The sequence below is a fragment of the Entelurus aequoreus genome, linkage group LG22 (assembly GCF_033978785.1).
Source record: "Entelurus aequoreus isolate RoL-2023_Sb linkage group LG22, RoL_Eaeq_v1.1, whole genome shotgun sequence".
Taxonomy (NCBI): domain Eukaryota; kingdom Metazoa; phylum Chordata; class Actinopteri; order Syngnathiformes; family Syngnathidae; genus Entelurus; species Entelurus aequoreus.
The window spans coordinates 27,066,134-27,088,614 of NC_084752.1; the positions used below are offsets into that span (position 1 = coordinate 27,066,134).

At 40.0% G+C, this 22,481-nt stretch overlaps 1 protein-coding gene across 1 annotated transcript; it reads right to left on the reverse strand.

Annotated features, from left to right (window-relative positions):
• Nucleotides 1–11,490: 11,490 nt before the first annotated feature.
• LOC133639337 (sialic acid synthase-like) lies at nt 11,491–15,508 on the reverse strand. Its single transcript, XM_062032575.1, has 6 exons — nt 15,314–15,508; nt 13,112–13,327; nt 12,930–13,029; nt 12,443–12,597; nt 12,095–12,361; nt 11,491–11,902 (listed from the first exon to the last, which is right to left on the reverse strand). Exons 1-6 carry the CDS (start codon nt 15,443–15,445, stop codon nt 11,684–11,686), a joined length of 1,089 nt encoding a protein of 362 aa, XP_061888559.1. The 5' UTR covers nt 15,446–15,508; the 3' UTR covers nt 11,491–11,683.
• Between the last annotated feature and the right edge of the window lie 6,973 nt (nt 15,509–22,481).

Here is a 22,481-nt window from a genome sequence, read left to right on the forward strand (position 1 = left end):
CGATCTGTCACTTCGTTTCTGTTTGTGCTTCGTTGTTGTTCTTCACTATAAAAGTGGGTGACATTGTTATCACCAGGAAGGATGAGGTCACCTACCTAGGTTCCATTCTAGAGGCTAATCTTTCCTGTGATAAAATGGCAACCAAGGTAATCAAAAAGGTCAACCAACGAACGAGATATCTCTATAGAATCTCCTCTCTGGTCAACAAAAGCACCATGAGGATTCTGGCGGGAACTCTCGTTCAACCCTTTATCGATTACGCTTGCACCTCCTGGTACCCCAGCACCTCCAAAACCCTCAAATCTAAACTCCAAACATCCCAGAACAAGGTAGTCAGGTTACTTCTAGACCTCCACCCCAGATCACACCTCACTCCTACCCACTTCTCCAAAGTTGGCTGGCTCAGGGTGGAGGACAGAGTAAAACAACTTGCACTGAGCCTAGTCTATAAAATCCGCTACACCTCCCTGATACCGAAGTACATGTCAAACTACTTCCTTAACGTAAATGACCGCCATAACCCCAACACCAGAGGGAGCTCCACTAACCATGTTGAACCCAGATTCCGAACTAACAAAGGTCTTAACTCATTCTCTTTCTATGCCACATCAATGTGGAATGCGCTCCCAACAGGTATAAAAGAAAGGGCATCTCTATCCTCCTTCAAAACCGCAATAAAAGTACACCTCCAGGCAGCTACAACCCTAAACTAACACCCTCCCCGGATTGTTAATAATCAAATGTAAACAATCAAATGCAGATACTTTTTCTTATGCCTTCTGATCTCTCTCTCTCTCTCTCTCTCTCTCTCTCACTCTCTCTCTCTCTCTCTCTCTCTCTCTCTCTCTCTATGTCCACTACTTGCTGTCCATATCCTACCAAGTCAGACCTACAGTGTTCCAATATCCATTTCTCTGTTCTCAATTGTTGATGACTGATGATAATCAACCAAACCTAACCCCCTAACCCCAACACCCCCCACCCCCATTGTAAATAATGTAAATAATTCAATGTGATTATCTTGTGTGATGACTGTATTATGATGTTTGTATATATCTAATAGTATATATCTGTATCATGAATCAATTTAAGTGGACCCCGACTTAAACAAGTTAAAAAACTTGTTTGGGTATTACCATTTAGTGGTCAATAGTACGGAATATGTACTTCACTGTGCAACCTACTAATAAAAGTCTCAATCAATCAATCAATCAATCAATCAGTTTTGTATTTACTTCCTATCATGGCTCTTATTTTGTTTCCATTTCTTGCTTGTCCTGCTGAGCACTGTTTTTTCCCTCACCTGCTGTTGATTGACAGCCGGTGTGGACCGGCTGTCAATCAGCATGTTCCTATTTATGGCTGTCTCGCGCACTCCTCAGTGCTGGAAGATTATGTTAGGAACTCGCTTGGCTGCCGGATTAGTCACCCCAAGATGCAGGAACCAGGAAACGATGCGCAGGTAAGATCCTTTTAATATAATTCAAAACAGAGGAGATGAAGCAGTCGTGCATAAAGGTCCAAACATAAATCAATCTTCGAGCACTGAGGAGTGCGCGAGACAGGCATAAATAAGAACATGCTGATTGGCAGCCGGTGTGGACCGGCTGCCAATCAACAGCAGGTGAGGGGAAAAACAGTGCTTAGCGGGACAAGCAGGAAATGGAAACAAAATAAGAGCACCGATAAGAAGTAAATACAAAACAAAGAAGCACAAACAGAAATGAAGTGACAGATCGTCACAGTTCTGGTCAGAGAAATGTTGCCCAAAATTTACGACTGGGATGATCTTCTCCCATCAGAAAAAACAAGTGTCCTGGATATTGGGATTGGATATTGAAGCTGCGCATAGTCGAGAACTCTACATTTTCTCTGAAGCCTCCACTCAGGCCATTGCCTCAGTAACCTACATGTGTGTCACGTGCAAATAAAACCAGCGCCATGTAGGAGTTATAAAAGACAAAGTAAAGCTGTCGCCAAATCCACCTCAAACATTTGAAGTTGTGTGGAGCAGTTGTGGCAGCTGAGGTGGCGGACAAGATCCGAAGTGAGATAAACATCGAGATGGAGACTCTTTTAGTTTAACCCAGTGGCCCAGAGCTCACAAGTTATCTCAACAATCAAGGCGGCACGTAAACTTTCACCGCTCCCCATTCCTCGCATATGGGAAGATTCTGAGAAAGGCTGAGGTGTGGCACGTCAGATTTTTGGATGGAATGTTGCTGCTGTCTGACACCAGCCGACTCACACACAAAGTGCTTACATCATTGATGGCAGGAGTCATGGCCATTCTTAATGCTAGGCCGTTGGTTCCGGTGTCATCTGACCCCGAAAATCCATACATTCTGACACCCACTATGATTCTCATTCAAAAAAGACAATTGGAGTTACAGCAGCAACAGCACAGAAATCCTCACGTGTAAGCTTCATCACAAAACCTTATCAAATCTTGGTAAGTAAATATTCACGTTAAAGTACCACTGATAGTCACACACACTAGGTGTGTTGAGATTACTCTCTGCATTTGACCCATCCCCTTGTTCTCCCCCTGGGAGGTGAGGGGAGCAGTGAGCAGCAGCGGCTGCGCTCGGGAATCATTTTGGTGATTTAACCCCCAATTCCAACCTTTGATGCAGAGTGCCAAGCAGGGCACTCCATTTTTATAGTCTTTGGTATGACTCGGCCGGGGTTTGAACTCACGACCTACTGATCTCAGGGCGGACACTCTAACCACAAGGCCACTGAGCAGGGTAAATATTGTGCATGGTGATATTTAGTTTGTGACTTTGTGATGTCGTTTATATCCATAGTTATATTCAGTTTGTTATGTTCAAAGCTCGTTTAATAAATTTGACCAGCAGAGGGCGACAACGCTTTGCCTTTGGTTTACTTGAATGCCATGTTATGCTGTGGATGTTGTTTGATTTCTAGGGAAGTGAAACATCTGTAGTTTATTGTGTGAATGTATTGACACTAAACCCTCAAATTCATTTATGTATAATACACAATGAATAATATACTTTTGTAATTTTTATTTTTTGTTTATATTTTCAGTCTGAGGGCAGAGGGCCTCACAATACGAAGGTCCTGAGTTCAATCCCGGGCTCTGGATCTTTCTGTGTGGAGTTTGCATGTTTTCCCCGTGACTGCGTGGGTTCCCTCCGGGTACCCACGTGACATGCACCTGGGGATAGGTTGATTGGCAACACTAAATTGTCCCTAGCGTGTGAATGTGAGTATGAATGTTGTCTGTCTATCTGTGTTGGCCCTGCGATGAGGTGGCGACTTGTCCAGGGTGTACCCCGCCTTCCGCCTGAATGCAGCTGAGATAGGCTCCAGCACCCCCCGTGATCCCGAAGGGGAAAAGTGGTAGAAAATGGATGGATGGATAGATTTTCAGTCTGGAGCTTCCCTTTCTTCATGCTGCTAACTATCTGCCTAGCTGCACACGCTGGAGATTAGTACCGAGGGCAGAATACTTTGAACCCAGTAAAAAGCTTATAAATAGATTTCAAGTCATTTCAATGGGAGGCATTGGTTAGAGACACTTATTTTGTGGGGATGGATGTGGGATCTGAGCCGAGGATGTCGTTGTGGCTTGTGCAGCCCTTTGAGACACTTGTGATTTAGGGCTATGTAAATAAACTTTGATTGATTGATTGATTGATATTTTAAGTTAAAAGCTCCATCACAGAACCAAATAAGCTTGTAAGTTGAGCTACTACTGTATATTCTAAATATTGTTTCTTGTTATATTATGCTTTATTTTTCTTTCTCACCTTTTTAATTTCTGCAATATTCATGATTCTTTTTGACAAGGAAACAAGCACTTATTTAAATTTATTTCAAGTTCATTGTTATTTAAATTTAAATAAACACTTTTTTGTGGAATAAATATTTGTATTTTTTTCTTCCCGTTTTTTTTCTTTTCTTCTTTTCTTTATTTTGGTAGATTTGATTTAATTTACGGTACAATGAGTGTACATAGCTGCTACCTGTTTCATTGTGTTTGCGTGAAGAGAGAAGTGACAACAGGAGAGGCTATTACTAGCTGCTCCTTGCCAGGAGATGCTGTCACGTCGTGTTTCCACTAAACTTAGGAGGTCTGAGTAAAAGCATGGTATGTACATTTGGACTGAAAAAAAAAGGCCTTTGACTGCAAGCATTTGACTGCCTATACTTTTGCTTTCTTTCCTTTTCTTGTCTTTCATTTTTCTTCTGGCTTCTGTGTGCAATTCCAGGCGATCAGTCCCACCAGGGCTGACGGCGGTATTGGCCAGCCAACTGGGTCGGAAAACTTGGCAATGATTGTGTACTGTCAGGTGCCTTTTTCCCGGAAATTAAAAAAAGTGGTGGTCAACCAAGCGAAGATGGTTGTAGTGCAGCAAGCAGCGCGAAAACTGAGTACGCAACGGGCCATGGTCTTAAAAATCAAACTATGCAATGGAGTAAAACCATATACTTTTTAAAGATTTGTCAAGTGATATTAAGCATTATCCGTTGGAGTAATTCCCAGAGATACCGAAGTATGTTTTGTTCTCCAGAGATCATTCTACACGACAAAACAGATGAAAACTTGGAAAAGCATGGAGGTTTACAACTTTTCTGTGTGTGGCTGGGACAAGGAAATTGGTATCCAGACTCTCCCGTTTAAATCATGCATCATTTTTGCTCGGGTAAGGTTGTTACAGTTGGGCGGTTGCATGGTTTTGCAGGGATTGTTTCCCCAAGATGCAGACGGAACTACGTAGGCAGCTTGCAGGTGGGACAATGATTTATCATCCTCAAATCAGGCAAAATACAAAAGTACAGGAAAGCGTGCCGATTGCAGGGGAAGCTAAGGAAAAAGCTAGTGGGAAAGCTTAGCATAGAAACAAGAATAAGAAGCTAGGATTTACCAAGGTAATGTTGCATGACATTTAGCGCTCATATTTAGATTTAAGATATAGATTTGTATTTTAAATGTAGCTTTAGATTTAACATTTATCACTCACATTTAGATTTAGATTTAAGAGTTAGATTTAAAATTAAGGTTTAAATTTAAGATTGAGATTCAACATTTAGATTTAACATTTAGATTTAATATTCAGCGCTGACATTTATATTTAAAATATAGATTTAAGATTTTGATTTTGATTTACAATTTAGGTTTAGATTTAACCTTTAGATTTAGATTTAAAATTGAGCTATTGATTAAAGATGTACATTTAGTTTTCACATTTATATTTAGACTCAACATTTAGGTTTGGATTCAATATTTAGGTTTAGATATAACATTTAGATTTAAATTCAACATTTAGACTTAGATTTAAGATTTAGATTTAAGATTTATGTTTGGATTCAACATTTAGGTTTAGATTTAACATTTAGCGTTCACATTTAGATAGAAGATTTAGATTTAATGTGACAAAAAAAAAAAAGATCTTATTTATGACTGGAAAAGTGGTTCATTACACCATTTTTAACTTTAAGCCTCAGCCGCCTGGTCCATCGGTGAAACCGCTGTCACTTTTGTTGCATTTTTATGCTGTTGTGTTTTGGCTTAAAGTTGTTAGGTTGTGTTGTTTGTATTTGGAGTGGCTTATGCAAATGTGCTATAGCTAACAGTTGTTGTGTTGTGGCGTTACGATGTTGTGTTTTGGTGTTTGCATTTGTTGTGACTTTTCTCAGCTACCGTAGCTGCTTATCAAAATGAGAGTATAGTCGAGGGTCAAACCAATGCTCATTGAACCTGAAAACAAATGGTCGCACTTCAGTTCTCAGGTAAACCTACTGTTGATTCAACCTGAAGAGATGTTGGTTTCACTTTGTTTTATATTAATTTTGTATTATTTTTATGTTGAAAAACAACAGCAAAAGTAGCAGTAAGTAAAAAGTAGCTCGTGGAGCATCAAATCAGACGAGCTGCAGTATTTAACAGACTGATGATGCATGTGCCTTTTTTAATGCAGCAACAGCCATTAATGGGCCAATTACCTTGATGAGGTCAACTCATGACAGAATGTCCTGCCATTATACAAAATTGTTGAGAACATTTCCTGTTAAACTAGAACTCCGAGGACATAATTGCACAACTTTCATTTTTAAAATAGCTTGCAGCTAACCAACTGGATAAAGGATGACAAAGCCCAACCGCATTGCTGCCGAAATATTTAAAGGCCTACTGAAATGAGATTTTTTTATTTAAACGGGGATAGCAGATCCATTCTATGTGTCATACTTGATCATTTCGCGATATTGCCATATTTTTGCTGAAAGGATTTAGTAGAGAACATCGACGATAAAGTTGGCAACTTTTGGTTGCTGATTAAAAAAAGCCTTGCCTGTACCGGAAGTAGCGTGACGTCACAGGTTGAAGGGCTCCTCACGTTTCCCCATTGTTTACAATGCAGGGAGAGTGATTCGGACCGAGAAAGCGACGATTACCCCATTAATTTGAGCCAGGATGAAAGATTCGTGGATGAGAAACCTGAGAGTGAAGGATTAGAGTGCAGTGCAGGACGTATCTTTTTTCGCTCTGACCGTACTTAGGTACATTGGATTCCACACTCTCTCCTTTTTCTATTGTGGATCACAGATTTGTATTTTAAACCACCTCGGATACTATATCCTCTTGAAAATGAGAGCCGAGAACACGAAATGGACATTCACAGTGACTTTTATCTCCACGACAATACATCGGTGAAGCACTTTAGCTACGGAGCTAACATGATAGCATCGTGCTTAAATGCAGACACAAACAAAAGAAATAAGCCCCTGACTGGAAGGACAGACAGAACATCAACAATACTACTATCAGGAGACACCGAACCAAACTCTGGACCTGTAACCACACGGTTAATGCTGTACCGCCTGGCGAAGCCTAGCAATGCTGTTGCTAACGATGCCATTGAAGCTAACTTAGCTACGGGACCTCGACAGAGCTATGCTAAAAAAATTAGCTCTCGACCTACGCCAGCCCTCATCTGCTCATCACGACCTGTGCTCACCTGCGTTCCAGCGATCGACGGCGCGACGAAGGACTTCACCCGATCATCGAGACGGAGGAAGTCAAGGTGAGAACAGCGGTGAGAACAGCGGTTAGGACAGCGGTGCGGCGGCGGGCGTTGTAGCTTTCGACGACACCCCGGCCGCCATCAGAGTCGGCAACAAACATGTATTTCCCCAAAGTTACGTACGTGACATGCACATAGTGACACGCATGTACGGGCAAGCGATCAAATGTTTGGAAGCCAAAGCTGTAGTCACGGTAGCGTGTCTGCTATCCAACTAAGTCCTCCTGGTTGTGTTGCTGTAGTCAGCCGCTAATACACCGATCCCACCTACAGCTTTCTTCTTTGCAGTCTCCATTGTTAATTGAACAAATTGCAAAAGATTCACCAACACAGATGTCCAGAATACTGTGGAATTTTGCGATGAAAACAGAGCTGTTTGTATTGGGATACAATGTGTCCGAATACTTCCGCTTCAACCCTTGACGTCACGGGCAAACGTCATCATACATAGACGTTTTCAACCGGAAGTTTCCCGGGAAATTTCAAATTGCACTTTATAAGTTAACCCGGCCGTATTGGCATGTGTTGCAATGTTAAGATTTCATCATTGATGTATAAACTATCAGACTGCGTGGTATATATATATACACTATGATGATAATGATAACAAAGATTGTCACCATGTGGATACCAACAGGCTAAACATGTAACATTCCTATTTTTGCTTTCTTGCTTTTCCTGCTCTGCTTTCTCCCTCCCCCAATAGTTGACATGACACCAGGGTAAGGTGGGAACATGGAGTACTACTCTACTCTCCTTCGTCTATGTCAGGGGTGTCCAAACTTTTTCCACTGAGGGCCGTACACGGAAACATTTAAGCATGCGGGGGCCATTTTGATATTTTTCATTTTCAAACCTTAACAAAACATATGGATTTTTTATTTATTTTTTTAACCTTTAGGGCTCCCGGGGACCATAAAGGGTCTCAGTCATTAAAATGTAAAAAAAATAAGTCAAATTATTATTATTTTTTATTTAACACTTACAGTAAATCTCTATATCAACTTCAGGTTGATATAAAGTTAAAAAAAAAAAAAAAAGGTTTTATGCCTTTTCTGTCAAAGACAACTTTGTTTTTTATAGTAAAACTGAAATATGCAGTATTTAGTAATTAGAGCCTTAAAAGATCAATAATGCAGGACACCATTGATTTTAATTATTTAATATTTTTGAGTAATCACAGTGAAATGTTAAATAAAATCCTACTAAATATATTTGGGATTCAAAAGGTCCCCCACTCATAAAGTGATACATTTTTATTCGTTGTTTTTTTTACTTTTAACACTTAAATTACGAGATCGACTTCAGATATATCTGTCGATTTTACGTTTGAACTATTATTTTGTTTGTATTATGCTCTTTTGTCAAATAGAACTTTGATGTTTTTTTCTGGCAACCACACAATATATGCAATATTTTTTCCACATAAAACATTTTAAAGTGATATTTTTTAAGTAATAATTCATTATAACATAGATTTTTAGTCTTTTTTTTTTTTTTAGCAATGGCAAAAAAAAGAAAAAGAAACTAAGACAAAAGAAAAAAAACAGCCCGCATGGCAGCTTTGTGTCAACATTGCAACTTGTTCTTGTTAGATTTCACCTCATTCCACTTTTTTTTTTTTTTATTTTAAATTTTTGCAATATTGTCAATTTTGCAATTTTTGCAAAATGTGTGGCGGGCCGGTAAACAATTAGCTGCGGGCCGCAAATGGCCCCCGGGCCGCACTTTGGACATCCCTGGTCTATGTAAACCATTCCACACGGCGGAAGCACGCAATCCCAGCCTCCCCTTAACTTTGCCTTTAGGTGGCCCTAGTGAAGTTACTTACAGTAATCACAAAAGTAAGCGAAGAATGTCTGCTGCCTCAAACAACACAACATACAAAACACGTTTGGTTGGCAGCTAGTAATTAACTCAATTATATACACTTCTTCACAAGGTGTGGCTCAGTGTCCCTGGTGTCCTTCGTGGGCTGGGTCTTCCTGTGGCTGTGTGGTCAACCCTTTCTACTGGTGCTCTCGGGGGGTTGTCCCTGCCGATGCCTGCCCCCGGGTGGAAGGACAGGTATTTGCTTGGTGGCGGACTCTTGAGTCATGTGGGGCCTGCCTGTTGATGGGGTGGGACTTGTGCCTCGAGCTCACTCCCTTTCCCCAAAGGACTACCGGTACCCATCACACAACATCAGGGCTCTGAGGGGTGCAGCGTTGTTTCTAGGGCTGGGAATCTTTGGGTGTCCCACGATTCGATTCAAAATCGATTCTAGGGGTCACGATTCGATTCAAAATCGATTTTTTTTTTTCAATTGAAAACGATTCTCAATTCAAAAACGATTTTTTTTTTTTTTTTTTTGGAAAACAATACACAACAATACCATAATAATGCAATACTATTTAATTTTGGAGTTCTGAACTTGTAATTTCTTGCAGTGTTTATTAAGTGGTAATATGTCACATTTGTCCCAATTGACTTTATACCCTGATAAACAGCCATATTCAGTGATGACATTATTGATATAAAGAAGACAGGAGTTAACATGTGACAGGTAAAAAAATTATGTCGTCACAATACATCGATAGCTTATTATACTGAGAGCCAATATTTATACCATGAATATTATTTTCACTTCTTATTTTTGCAGCTAAGGGTTCAATAACCAAATTAAATAATAATCCAGATGCAGGACATCCCTGTTTTACTCCTCTTTTTAACAAAAAAGGTTCTGGAATATGATTATTGGTTTTGACTGATGCCATGGGCCTTGTATAAAGCATCTTAGTCCATTGTATAAAATTATCTCCAAATCTAAATTTACGTAATGTGCAAAACATAAATGAGCAGTTTATGCGGTGGAATGCCTTCTCCGCATCAACAGTACATACTGCTGTGGGATAAGGGAGACTTCTAGCATAGTAAATAACATTAAACAATTTCCTTGTATTGTCTGAAGATTGTCGACCTTCCATGAAGCCAGTTTGGTCAGTATGAATTAATTTTCCTATTACATTTGATAATCGTGTGGGTAAGATTTTTGCCAAGATTCAAAAGGATTCTCTATTCATTCAATACATAGATTTCAGCAGGATCTACCCCAGTCTGCTGACATGCAAGCAGAGTAGTAGATTTTTGTAAAAAGCTTTTATAATTGTAAAGGACAATGTTTTATCAACTGTTTGCAATGATGTACATTTGTTTCAACTATTAAATGAACCAAAAATATGACTTATTTTATCTTTGTGAAAATATTGGACACAGTGTGTTGTCAAGCTTATGAGATGCGATGCAAGTGTAAGCCACTCTGACACTATTGTTCTTTTTTATTTTAATGTCTAATGATAATGTCAATGAGGGATTGCATTGTTATGGTATTGCTGTGTATTGTTTTGTTGGATTGATTAATAAAAATAAAAATTAAAAATACAATTTAAAAAATAAAAATAAAAATTAATTTAAAAACAAAATATCGATTTTTTAAAAATGAGAATCGATTCTGAATCGCACAACGTCAGAATCGCGATTCGAATTCGAATCGATTTTTTCCCCCACCCCTAGTTGTTACCCACTACACTTGGGGACAACCCTGTCCCCTTTGCGTCCAAGTTTATATTCAGTAGATTAATACCACAGAGTAGAACATTTCATGGATGTATTTCTTAATAATGTTGATGATTATAGCTTACAACTTATAAAAACTCAAAAAGTCAGTGTTTCATAAAAAATGTATAAACTACTGTTCCATCCATCCATCCATCCATCTTCTGCCGCTTATCCAAGGTCGGGTCGCGGGGGCAACAGCCTAAGCAGGAAAGCCCAGACTTCCCTCTCCCCAGCCACTTCGTCCAGCTCCTCCCGGGGGATCCCGAGGCGTTCCCAGGCCAGCCGGGAGACATAGTCTTCCCAACGTGTCCTGGGTCTTCCCCGTGGCCTCCTACCGGTCGGACGTGCCCTAAACACCTCCCTAGGGAGGCGCTCGGGTGGCATCCTGACCAGATGTCCGAACCACCTCATCTGGCTCCTCTCCATGTGGAGGAGTAGCAGCTTTACTTTGAGCTCCTCCCGGATGGCAGAGCTTCTCACCCTATCTCTAAGGGAGAAACTCATTTCAGCCGCTTGTACCCGTGATCTTGTCCTTTCGGTCATAACCCAAAGCTCATGACCATAGGTGAGGATGGGAACGTAGATGAACCAGTAAATTAAGAGCTTTGCCTTCCGGCTCAGCTCCTTCTTCACCACAACGGATCGATACAGTGTCCGCATTACTGAAGACGCCGCACCGATCCGCCTCTCGATCTCACGATCTACTCTTACCTCACTCGTGAACAAGACTCCGAGGTACATGAACTCCTCCACATGGGGCAGTTTTGATTTTTTTTAAATGCTGACACATACTTTTTTAATTAAAATCTTTATTCACAGACAACGCCCTCCTCTTTATATAACTTTGGCTACTACTTACTCATAAACAGATGATTTCCCTTAGGAACAGACGACAAATAGCTTAGTGTCACAGCTGAGGACAATTACCATTCCCTTGTCCTGGTAACTGAAACTAAATATGAAAACAAATCACCCACCAAACTATGACAACCTGAATAATGTCCTCATCGTTTACGTGCTTTACTTAAGTCTTAAAAATATTCGCAATTGGCCTTCTTCCCATAGCTGTCCACCACCCCTGGTGTGACACTCTCATCTTCTCCCACGTCTTCCGTGACAACCCTGCCAATCAGCTGGAAGATGTCCTCAGCAGCTACACCCATGGGCTCGGCCACCTTCACCGCCAACATGTCCAGAGTGAGGACAGTTCCTTTGGGGATCTTCACCTTGGCCACCACAGACTTCCCCAGCTTGACAAAACAATACATCGTCATTCATTTTTCTATTTCCAGGACCCTGGTTGACTTATGATTTGTTCAGATCTTGAATATTGTATAATCATTCAACTTCTGTAAAAATAACTTTTTAAGTAAATCAATAAGGGTCCAATATGACACACATAATGGGTGTATGTACACTTTTGACTATAACGGTTGTCTCACCTTGTCATAGCATGTCTTCTCACAAGGAAGCATCCTCTTGACGCCACTACCCAGTGCCTTCTCCACCACTCGGACAGAGCGAACCAGCTCGGCCAGCTCAGAGGGCTCCAGCGACGCCTCATGGTCATTTCCTTTCCACGTCTTGTCCAGTGTCACGTGGCGCTCGAGGACTTTTGCCCCCAAAGCAACAGCTGCCACTGAAATACTGATTCCAGACTCGTGGCCAGAATATCCAATTGGAATATCTGGGAATTCCTTCATGTATTCCTGTGGATTTAAATATTTAACAACAATGCATGTTTCTATAATCAATATTCATATTTTGAGGTTGTATTGTCTTCTATTTACTTTGATCACTCTGAGGTTGACATTCTCAGGATCAAGAGGGTAGGCGCTGGTACACTGCAGAATGGCAAAGTTCTGGTTGTGCGCCTTCACTGTCTTGTACGCCTGACGCATCGTCTCCATGGACTGCATCCCACTGGAAACCACCATGGGACGTCCTGACAAAACATAAAACAAGACTTCAACTTTTTTTTCTCTCAGGGCATTCAATGGATCGCAACTGGTCTGTCTGGTTTGTCTTAGAAGACGTTTCTCCTCTCATCCAAGTGTCTTCATCATAGTTCATGCTCAAAGACTTGGATTGGTCAGATCTGGCCATAACCCTAACTAGTTATGTAAGGGTGTGCCTGGACAAGGATGGTTACACCTTATTGTAGTGAAAAAAACAACTGTTGAGATGCAAAAGAGCAACTCTTCTGTCAGACAGACAGACAGAAGACATCAACATGACAGTAATTCATATATTTTAATAAATCTATCCAGTTTCCACCTTTCTTGGCTGTCTTCTCCAAATAAGGGAAGTTGCTGACGTCTAATGAGGCCACTTTAAAGAAAGGCACTTTAAGCTCATCGAGAAACTCTACAGCCATCTAGAGGTGGGAAAAAAAATTACCGTCAAATTTTGTTTAAGTGGATATATAAAGGAGAATGTTGTTGCAGTTTTTGACATACCTCATCCTGTCCTGAGGCGGTGAAGAAGATTCCCACGTCCTTGGCATATTTCTGCAACTCCCTGCACTGCTCATGGCTGAACTCCAGGTGGCGCTTGTGATCTCCATAAGTGGCCCCCCAAGAGTGTTTGGACGTGTAGGGGCGTTCTAAGGCACGTTTGTTAAATTTGTACTGCAGTTCACTTTTCTGGAATTTGGCACAATCAGCACCGCAGTCCTGTACATGAATTAAATAGAGGAAAACAAATGGAGTAGAATATTTAAAAACATTGTATTTACTATATAACAATTAGTGTTGTCAAAGGATTGTAAAAAAAAATCAGACTATTCAGTTTGGAATAATTGTGATTAAGCACAGTAATTACTAAAAAAAGACCCCAATTGTTGACACAAATGCAATTTTATAGTCAGAAAGGGACAAGCGGTAGGAAATGGATGGATGGATGGATTGTCATACAGGATTCTTTTTTAATTGTGTCACTTGAATGCCCTAGATTTAGCTCAGAGGCCGCATGGAGGAAAATCTATTCCCAAGTGGGCCGTAATGGTAAAATCATGGCATGATAACTTAAACATAAAGACAACTCCAGGTTGTTTTCTTTGTTTTACTCTGGCCAAAAATAGAAAGAGCACATTGTGAAAACGTACAAATCAAAAATAATCCTGTGGACAAAACACTTCAAGTTTGTTGAAAGTTCTGAGGAAATTGGTTGCAGCTTAAAAAAAAAACGCAGAGCTCAGACTTTGTCTCAGTGTATCTACAAAGCCAGGATTAAACTTTTAAGTCGCAGTCTTTCTGGGACTGAACAAAAAACACATCATGTTAAAGTTAAAGTTAAAGTACTACTAGGTGTGGTGAAATTACCCTCTGCATTTGACCCATCCCCTGGGAGGTGAGGGGAGCAGTGAGCAACAGCGGTGGCCGCGCTCAGGAATCATTTTGCTGACTTAACCCCCAATTCTCGACTTGATGCTGAGTGCCAAGCAGGGAGGTAATGGGTCCCATTTTAAACTCTTCTAGGTATCAAATACCTCCTTTGTGATGTCGACATATATCAATCCAGGGCTAACTCAACAAATCGTAATAAACGGAGGTATAAACTATACTCAAAAGGGTTGAATTCACTTTTCTCGCGTTTGACAGAGACATTTTGGGGCAACGAGGGTGCCAAATTAAGTTAAATTAAAATACCCATGATTGTCACACACACACTAGGTGTGGAAAAATGATTCTCTGCATTTGACCCATCTCCCTTGATCACCCCCTGGGAGGTGAGGGGAGCGCCCCGGAATAATTTTTGGTGATTTAACCCCCAATTCCAACCCTTGATGCTGAGTGCCAAGCAGGGAGGTAACGGGTCCTATTTTTATAGTCTTTGGTATGACTCGGCTGGGATTTGAACTCACAACCTAACGATCTCAGGGCGGACACTCTAACGACGATGTGTCCAAAGGAGAAGACATAAAACGGCAGGTTTTAAGTTTCATGTGGGTCGAGGAGGAGGAGCCACAGTCACCCTTTACTGTGTACCTCTTGCTTGGCCCCGGTATAACCCGTTTGCTTGCCTAACAGAATTGCCAAAATGACATCCGGTGGACACATTTCTTTTGTTAAAAAACAAAAAAACATGCTCATTTTTATACTAGGCAAACTCATTACACGGGCCAGGAAAAAAACCTGTAGGCGGGCCTGAAGTTTGACACCCCTGCCCTAGGTGTATTTGTTCAAAATCGTGGTTAGAGTTGATCTTAAATCCAAATGGGGGTGTATTCTAAAGCAAACTCTGCAAGCGAGCACACAAGTCGAAGTCTCTCCCTCACTCATCAGTGAACTGACGTGGGCACCTGATCACTGACGTGTCACAATACCCACGGCGCTTTTTCAGCCTGTTAACCATCCACGGTTAAGGTAAGGGAGCGTCATATGTGCGCTCAAAATATGATTAATCTGCAACATAGTATGATGCTATAAGTTTTTATGATTATTCACATCGGTTAAGTCGTTATTTTCAACAGTTCTAATAATAATAACAACAACAATAATAATAAATGACAATGTATTTCAAAATGTAGTAATGATTTAGAGCCATGTTTTAACACGAGGCGTGAAGTTTACTATGTTCACTTTATTTACATTAAATATGACTTTTCCACGCATCAAGCAGTAGCACGGCGTTAAGGAAACAGAGTTTAAAGTTGTTACCTTCGCCATTTTGATCAATTTCTTGGCAATCTCGATGTCTCCCTGGTGGTTTTGTCCGATTTCAGCGATAATAAAACACGGATGGTTGCCTCCAATCATCCTCCCGGGACACAGTTCAAACTTTAAAGGCATGTTGGTGTCAGCTAAAAAAAATAGTTTTATCTGTAAAAGCGTAAATATTCGCAATTTTTTATTTAAACGGACAGGCAGAATTGTTCTACCCATCCGTATTTATAGAGTGCGGCGCTTGTGTCCGCCCACTGTTGTTTGACGTCAGCGCAGCCGCCATCTTGCGGCAGTCACCCGTGTCTCAATGCTTCCAATGGCCAAGCCATTTGGTCGAGGAAGGAAGGGTCTTTGAGAGAGTCCCCCGGCCGTATTATACCGTACCAGTGACGTGCAAGTCAGGGGAGGCAGGTGAGGCGGGGCCTAACGTGCCATCATGGAAGGAAAAAAATGTAAAAAGGAAAAAAAATAAATAAATTGTTATATGTATCCTGTGATTATACTATAAAGTTATTCTCCATTTAACTTCACCAGTTTTAGATTATTTTTATTCAAAATCGCAGAATTTTCACATTTGCCGTTCAAATACTGAGAAGAGACTTGTTATCTGCTATCTCAGCTACAATCGGGCAGTCACCAGCCAGACGAGCCTCGCCATGGATTGCGGAATGACTCGGCTAACTGCTGGCCTGCTGTGCAGTGAGACCGTATTGCTATATGTATTATATTATACATTTCCATAGTTTAGTTAGCTGAGGTATATAATGTGCAGTGTATTTTGTCAACAACTGTATGTGTGTAACATATTTCTTGTGCTGAGCAATCATAAAACGGCTGCGAAGACGCACTGGGTGAGGCTCGCAGTAATCCCGCCTCCTGGTGGTAGAGGGCGCTAGTGATCCCAGATATTTTTGCGACTACTCGGCTGCAGAATAAGTGACAACAAGCAGCAACAGTTAGCGATCGTTTATTTTTTCCTCTCGCCTGAACTTTTAACATGGAGGATTACATATCTAAAATAAAACAGTTTTCTAAACTGGACTTTCAATCGAAGCAGGAGGTAATAATTAAAAGAAGATCTCCATCGAGACAGAGAGACGTTTAAAACTGAAGAAAGATAAGGAAGACTTCTATAAACAAGTTATTGATGCTTTTCTTCAAAAGGAGCGGCGCATGGACTTCATTTATAAGTAAAGGTAAGACCATAATAATGTTTTTTTTAATTAAATGTGCTTTTTTGTGTGCTACAGTTTGTATGTGTAAAGTTAAAGTTAAGTTAAAGTACCAATGATTGTCACACACACTAGGTGTGGTGAAATTTTTCCTCTGCATTTGACCCATCCCCCTGCTCACCCCTGGGAGGTGAGGGGAACAGTGGGCAGCAGTGGGCAGCAGTGGGCAGCAGCGGCGCCGCGCCCGGGAATCATTTTTGGTGATTTAACCCCCAATTCCAACCCTTGATGCTGAGTGCCAAGCAGGGAAGAATGCTGGTATGAGCTTTTAAACATAACCCGTTAACTGCTGCCAATCAAATGGTGAATAAGATACTCTTTAGGGTTCATATGTTTGTAAATCTGACTGTGATGAAGTCAGTGCCTCACCAGCCATGAACCTCACCGCACGTCACTGTACCGTACCATTATAGGATGTGGGCATGGCCTGGAGCCAAGCTTCGATCTGATAGCTCACCACAAAATTTGAAACAACACAAAACCGGAATAATTTGGGTCCACACATTCAAATCGTAAATAATGTAAATAATTCAATGTATATACCCTGATGATTATCTTGTGTGATGACTGCATTATGATGATAGTATATATCTGTATCATGAATCAATTTAAGTGGACCCCGACTTAAACAAGTTGAAAAACTTATTCGGGTGTTACCATTTAGTGGTCAATTGTACAGAATATGTACTTCACTGTGCAACCTACTAATAAAAGTCTCAATCAATCAATCAAATCATAATTGGCACAAATGGTGATGGTGAGTCCTGTATATGTCAGTACTTGATTGATTGATTGATTGAATGAATGATTGATTGATTGAAACTTGTATTAGTAGATTGCACAGTACAGTGCATATTCCGTACAATTGACCACTAAATGGTAACACTCGAATACGTTTTTCAACTTGTTTAAGTCGGGGTCCACGTTAATCAATTCATGGTATTATCCCTACCCACTCGTAGTGGGCGGTGGTCGAAGGCAAAAACTGCTCCTCTCTATCACCAATAAACTGACATTACGTAACTTTAGACCTAGACTTCCTTTTATTGTTATTAAAATTTGAACTTTACAGTACAGATAAGACCAACATTTAGTTGCATTAGCTCATGGTAATGCAGGATAGAAGCGCAATAAGGTGCAGATATAAATACATAGATTACTGTACAGATAAATATATTGCACTTTTGCATATGCATCCACGTTTATGGATGTATGTTATATTGTCTTTATATTCCAGCGAGTTAATCCGTTTTTGGGGGGAGTTGAGGGAATTAGTTTGATGCGTTCAAGAGTCTTATGGCCTGAGGGAAGAAGATGTTACAGAACCTGGAGGTTCTGCTACGGACGCTGCGGAACCTCTTTCTAGAGTCCAGCAGTAAAAACAGTCCTTGGTGGGGGTGGGAGGAGTCTCTACAGATTTTCTGAGCCCTGGTCAGGCAGCGGCTTTTTGCGATTTCCTGGATAGGAGGAAGAGGAGTCCTGATGATCTTTTCCGCCGTCCTCATCACTCTCTGCAGAGACTTTCAGTCTGAGGCACTGCAGGCTCCAGTCCAGACAGAGATGCTGTTGGTCAGTAGGCTCTCTATAGTGCCTCTGTAGAATGCGGCGAGAATGGGGGGAGGGAGCTGTGCTCTTTTCATCCGACGCAAAAAGTGCCTGCGCTGCGGAACTCTTTTTACAAGAGTGTGTAGGGACCAGGTCATATTGTCAGTTATCTGCACCCCCAGGAACTTGGTGCTGCTTACGGTCTCCACTGCTGTGCCGTTGACGAAGAGTGGAGTGTGGCTGGACTGGTGCCTCCTGAAGTCGACAATGATCTCCTTGGTCTTGTCGACGTTCAGGACCAGGTTGTTGGTTCTGCACCAGTCAACAAGATGTTTTCACCTCCTCCCTGTAGTCCATGTCTTCCTTTAAATCAGTGGTCCCCAACCTTTTTGTAGCTGCGGACCGGTCAACGCTTGAAAATTTGTCCCACGGACCGGGGGGGGTTTATTTATTTTTTTTTTAATTTTATTTTATTTTTTTTTTTCATAAAGAAATACAATCATGTGTGCTTACGGACTGTATCCCTGCAGACTGTATTGATCTACATTGGTATATAATGTATATATTGTTTTTTTTTATGTTGATTTAATAAAAAAAAATATTATTATTTATTTTATTTTTTTTAAATTTCTTGTGCGGCCAATCGGTCCGCAGACCGGTACCGGGCCGCAGCCCGGTGGTTGGGGACCACTGCTTTAAATGATCAGACTGATGGTGATAAAATGTGAATATATACAGTATTTTGCCTATGCCACAGGCGTCAAACTCAAGGCCTGCGAAAGCTTGAAAATAATACAAACCCCGTTTCCATATGAGTTGGGAAATTGTGTTAGATGTAAATATAAACGGAATACAATGATTTGCAAATCCTTTTCAACCCATATTCAGTTGAATGCACTACAAAGACAAGATATTTGATGTTCAAACTCATAAATTATTATTTTTTTTGCAAATAATAATTAACTTAGAATTTCATGGCTGCAACACATGCCAAAGTAGTTGGGAAAGGGCATGTTCACCACTGTGTTACATGGCCTTTCATTTTAACAACACTCAGTAAACATTTGGGAACTGAGGAGACACATTTTTTTAAGCTTCTCAGGTGTAATTCTTTCCCATCCTTGCTTGATGTACAGCTTAAGTTGTTCAACAGTCCGGGGGTCTCCGTTGTGGTATTTTAGGCTTCATAATGCGCCACACATTTTCAATGGGAGACAGGTCTGGACTACAGGCAGGCCAGTCTAGTACCCGCACTCTTTTACTATAAAGTCACGTTGATGTAACACGTGGCTTGGCATTGTCTTGCTGAAATAAGCAGGGGCGTCCATGGTAACGGTGCTTGGATGGCAACATATGTTGCTCCAAAACCTGTATGTACCTTTCAGCATTAATGGCGCCTTCACAGATGTGTAAGTTACCCATGTCTTGGGCACTAATACACCTCCATACCATCACAGATGCTGGCTTTTCAACTTTGCGCCTATAACAATCCGGATGGTTCTTTTCCTCTTTGGTCCGGAGGACACGACGTCCACAGTTTCCAAAAACAATTTGAAATGTGGACTCGTCAGACCACAGAACACTTTTCCACTTTGTATCAGTCCATCTTAGATGAGCTCAGGCCCAGCGAAGCCGACGGAGTTTCTGGGTGTTGTTGATAAACGGTTTTCGCCTTGCATAGGAGAGTTTTAACTTGCACTTACAGATGTAGCGACCAACTGTAGTTACTGACAGTGGGTTTCTGAAGTGTTCCTGAGCCCATGTCGTGATATCATTTACACACTGATGTCGCTTGTTGATGCAGTACAGCCTGAGGGATCGAAGGTCACGGGCTTAGCTGCTTAAGTTCAGTGATTTCTCCAGATTCTCTGAACCCTTTGATGATATTACGGACCGTAGATGGTGAAATCCCTAAATACTTTGCAATAGCTGGTTGAGAAAGGTTTTTCTTCAACTGTTCAACAATTTGCTCACGCATTTGTTGACAAAGTGGTGACCCTCGCCCCATCCTTGTTTGTGAATGACTGAGTATTTCATGGAATCTACTTTTATACCCAATCATGGCACCCACCTGTTCCCAATTTGCCTGTCCACCTGTGGGATGTTCCAAATAAGTGTTTGATGAGCATTCCTCAACTTTATCAGTATTTATTGCCACCTTTCCCAACTTCTTTGTCACGTGTTGCTGGCATCAAATTCTAAAGTTAATGATTATTTGCAAAAAAAAAATGTTTATCAGTTTGAACATCAAATATATTGTCTTTGTAGCATATTCAACTGAATATGGGTTGAAAATGATTATTAAATCATTGTATTCTGTTTATATTTATATCTAACACAATTTCCCAACTCATATGGAAACAGGGTTTGTAAGACACTTCATGGTTCTTGATAAATATATTTTGATATAAAGACTTTGACAAACTGTAGCGATCCACAAGGGAAATTGATCCACACAGTAGCTCAGTTACAAAGGATGGAAAGGATAAGGATAGAAAGGATAAAGAGGGCGAAAACAAAAGGTATTAAGTAGACTAAAAAACTGTACCCTAGTAGCAATATAAAATATAACATATATTAAATATTTACATATTATATATACAGTATATAATATATACTGATATATTATATTATATTATTATATAATTTATACAATATTTAACAAATCCCAATTACCATGTACAATACTACAGTATATGGTTTGAGTTTATTTCGACCATGCATATAATAACAACATAAGACATCTCAATTTCCAGTTTCTGTTTTCATTTTATGTGACTAATGAAAGCTTGGAAATACTAACACAGTTCATTTCTCTTGATAAATATACTTTAATTTTGACAGAAAAAAAAATACTTTAGCCGCAGTTCCTCTCAACTGAATGTTGTTTCATTATTTGATGCAGCAAGCTATTCACATTTTTTGGTCATTGTTGCCCTTTTTTAAATAAATTCCACAATGAACTATAGTTTCGCTTTGTCACCTCGACTTGTTATGCCAAAGCAGGTTTTCCATCAGTTTAGAGGTAAAAAAATGATATAATAAAATGAAAGGACAATTGTTTAATATCATGGAGCGTTTAAAAGGTTAAATTATATATTGTATATTTCGCAGTTCCAACCGTAATGTGGCCCACGTTGAAAATGAGTTTGACGCCCCTGGCCAACGCTATAGAACACGGGTGTCAAACTCGTTTACGTTTATTGTAACAGTGAATAATATATGAGTATAACAGTATGAGGATTCTTCTCCTCATATTGTAACACAATTGCCTATGCTTTTGATTATTGTATATTTTTTGATGTACACTTTTTAGTACATACATAGTAAAAATAAACCTGTAGATTTTGTGGTAAAAAAAAAAGAAACAAATCTTCCACAAAATCTATCGTGTCGTTTTTAAAGTGAATGATTTTGTATAGAAAAATGTTGCCACTGTTTTTTTAGGTAAAATTCTGGCGACTGAGCTCCGAAGTTGTTTTACCGTAAAATCTATTGTAATTTTTATGATGTACAATGTGATGGATGACTTGCTTCGAAATCAAAAGTCAAGCAGATATTTGGGTATTTGTTTGTATTTCAACCAAAAAAATGTCTGGAATGTATTATAATATAATATTTGCTGTATTAATAGACAGTATTGAATAAATGAATATGAATGAATGAATGAAATGAGTTTATTTTGGTCATATAATCAACCATTGTGTGTGATCAATTTAACAGCACAGATTATACATATTAACAATCATACACGTAGACACACAAAAAGAAAAAGAATGACCGAATAAGGAATAGGCTGAAGCCAAGGCTTATATTTGCCTATCCTATACATTCACTGAAAATAGGATTACCTGTAACATCAACGTTAAAAAAAAAATCAACGGAATGAAAGTAATCGTTGCTACTTGTGATTTAGGGCTATATAAATAAACATTGATTGATTGATATTTTATAATTTTCCATTATTTCACCCTTCAAGGCTTTCTTAAACCTCAGCAAAGAACTACATGTCTTCAACTCATCACTGAGCTTGTTCCACCATTGAACTCCTAAAACTGAAATACATTAAAGTATTAAAGTTAAAAAAATATGCAAGTGCATGCAGCATATTAGTTTTTGAAAATGGAAATGGATAGAAATATCTGGTATTGAATTATTAACTTATTAATTAAAAACAATTTTTTTCCGGGCCATATAAAATGATGTGGCAGGCTACATTTGGCCCACTGGCCTTGAGTTTAACCCTGGCGCTATTGAATGTGGCCGTGGTAGGGCGTCAAACTTGAATCTACCTCCGTTAATTACTCGGCTTCACAAGTTTCGATTTTGGCTGCATGAGTCAGTAATTATTTGTACTGATTTATTATGGGCAGAGCCTGGCAGTG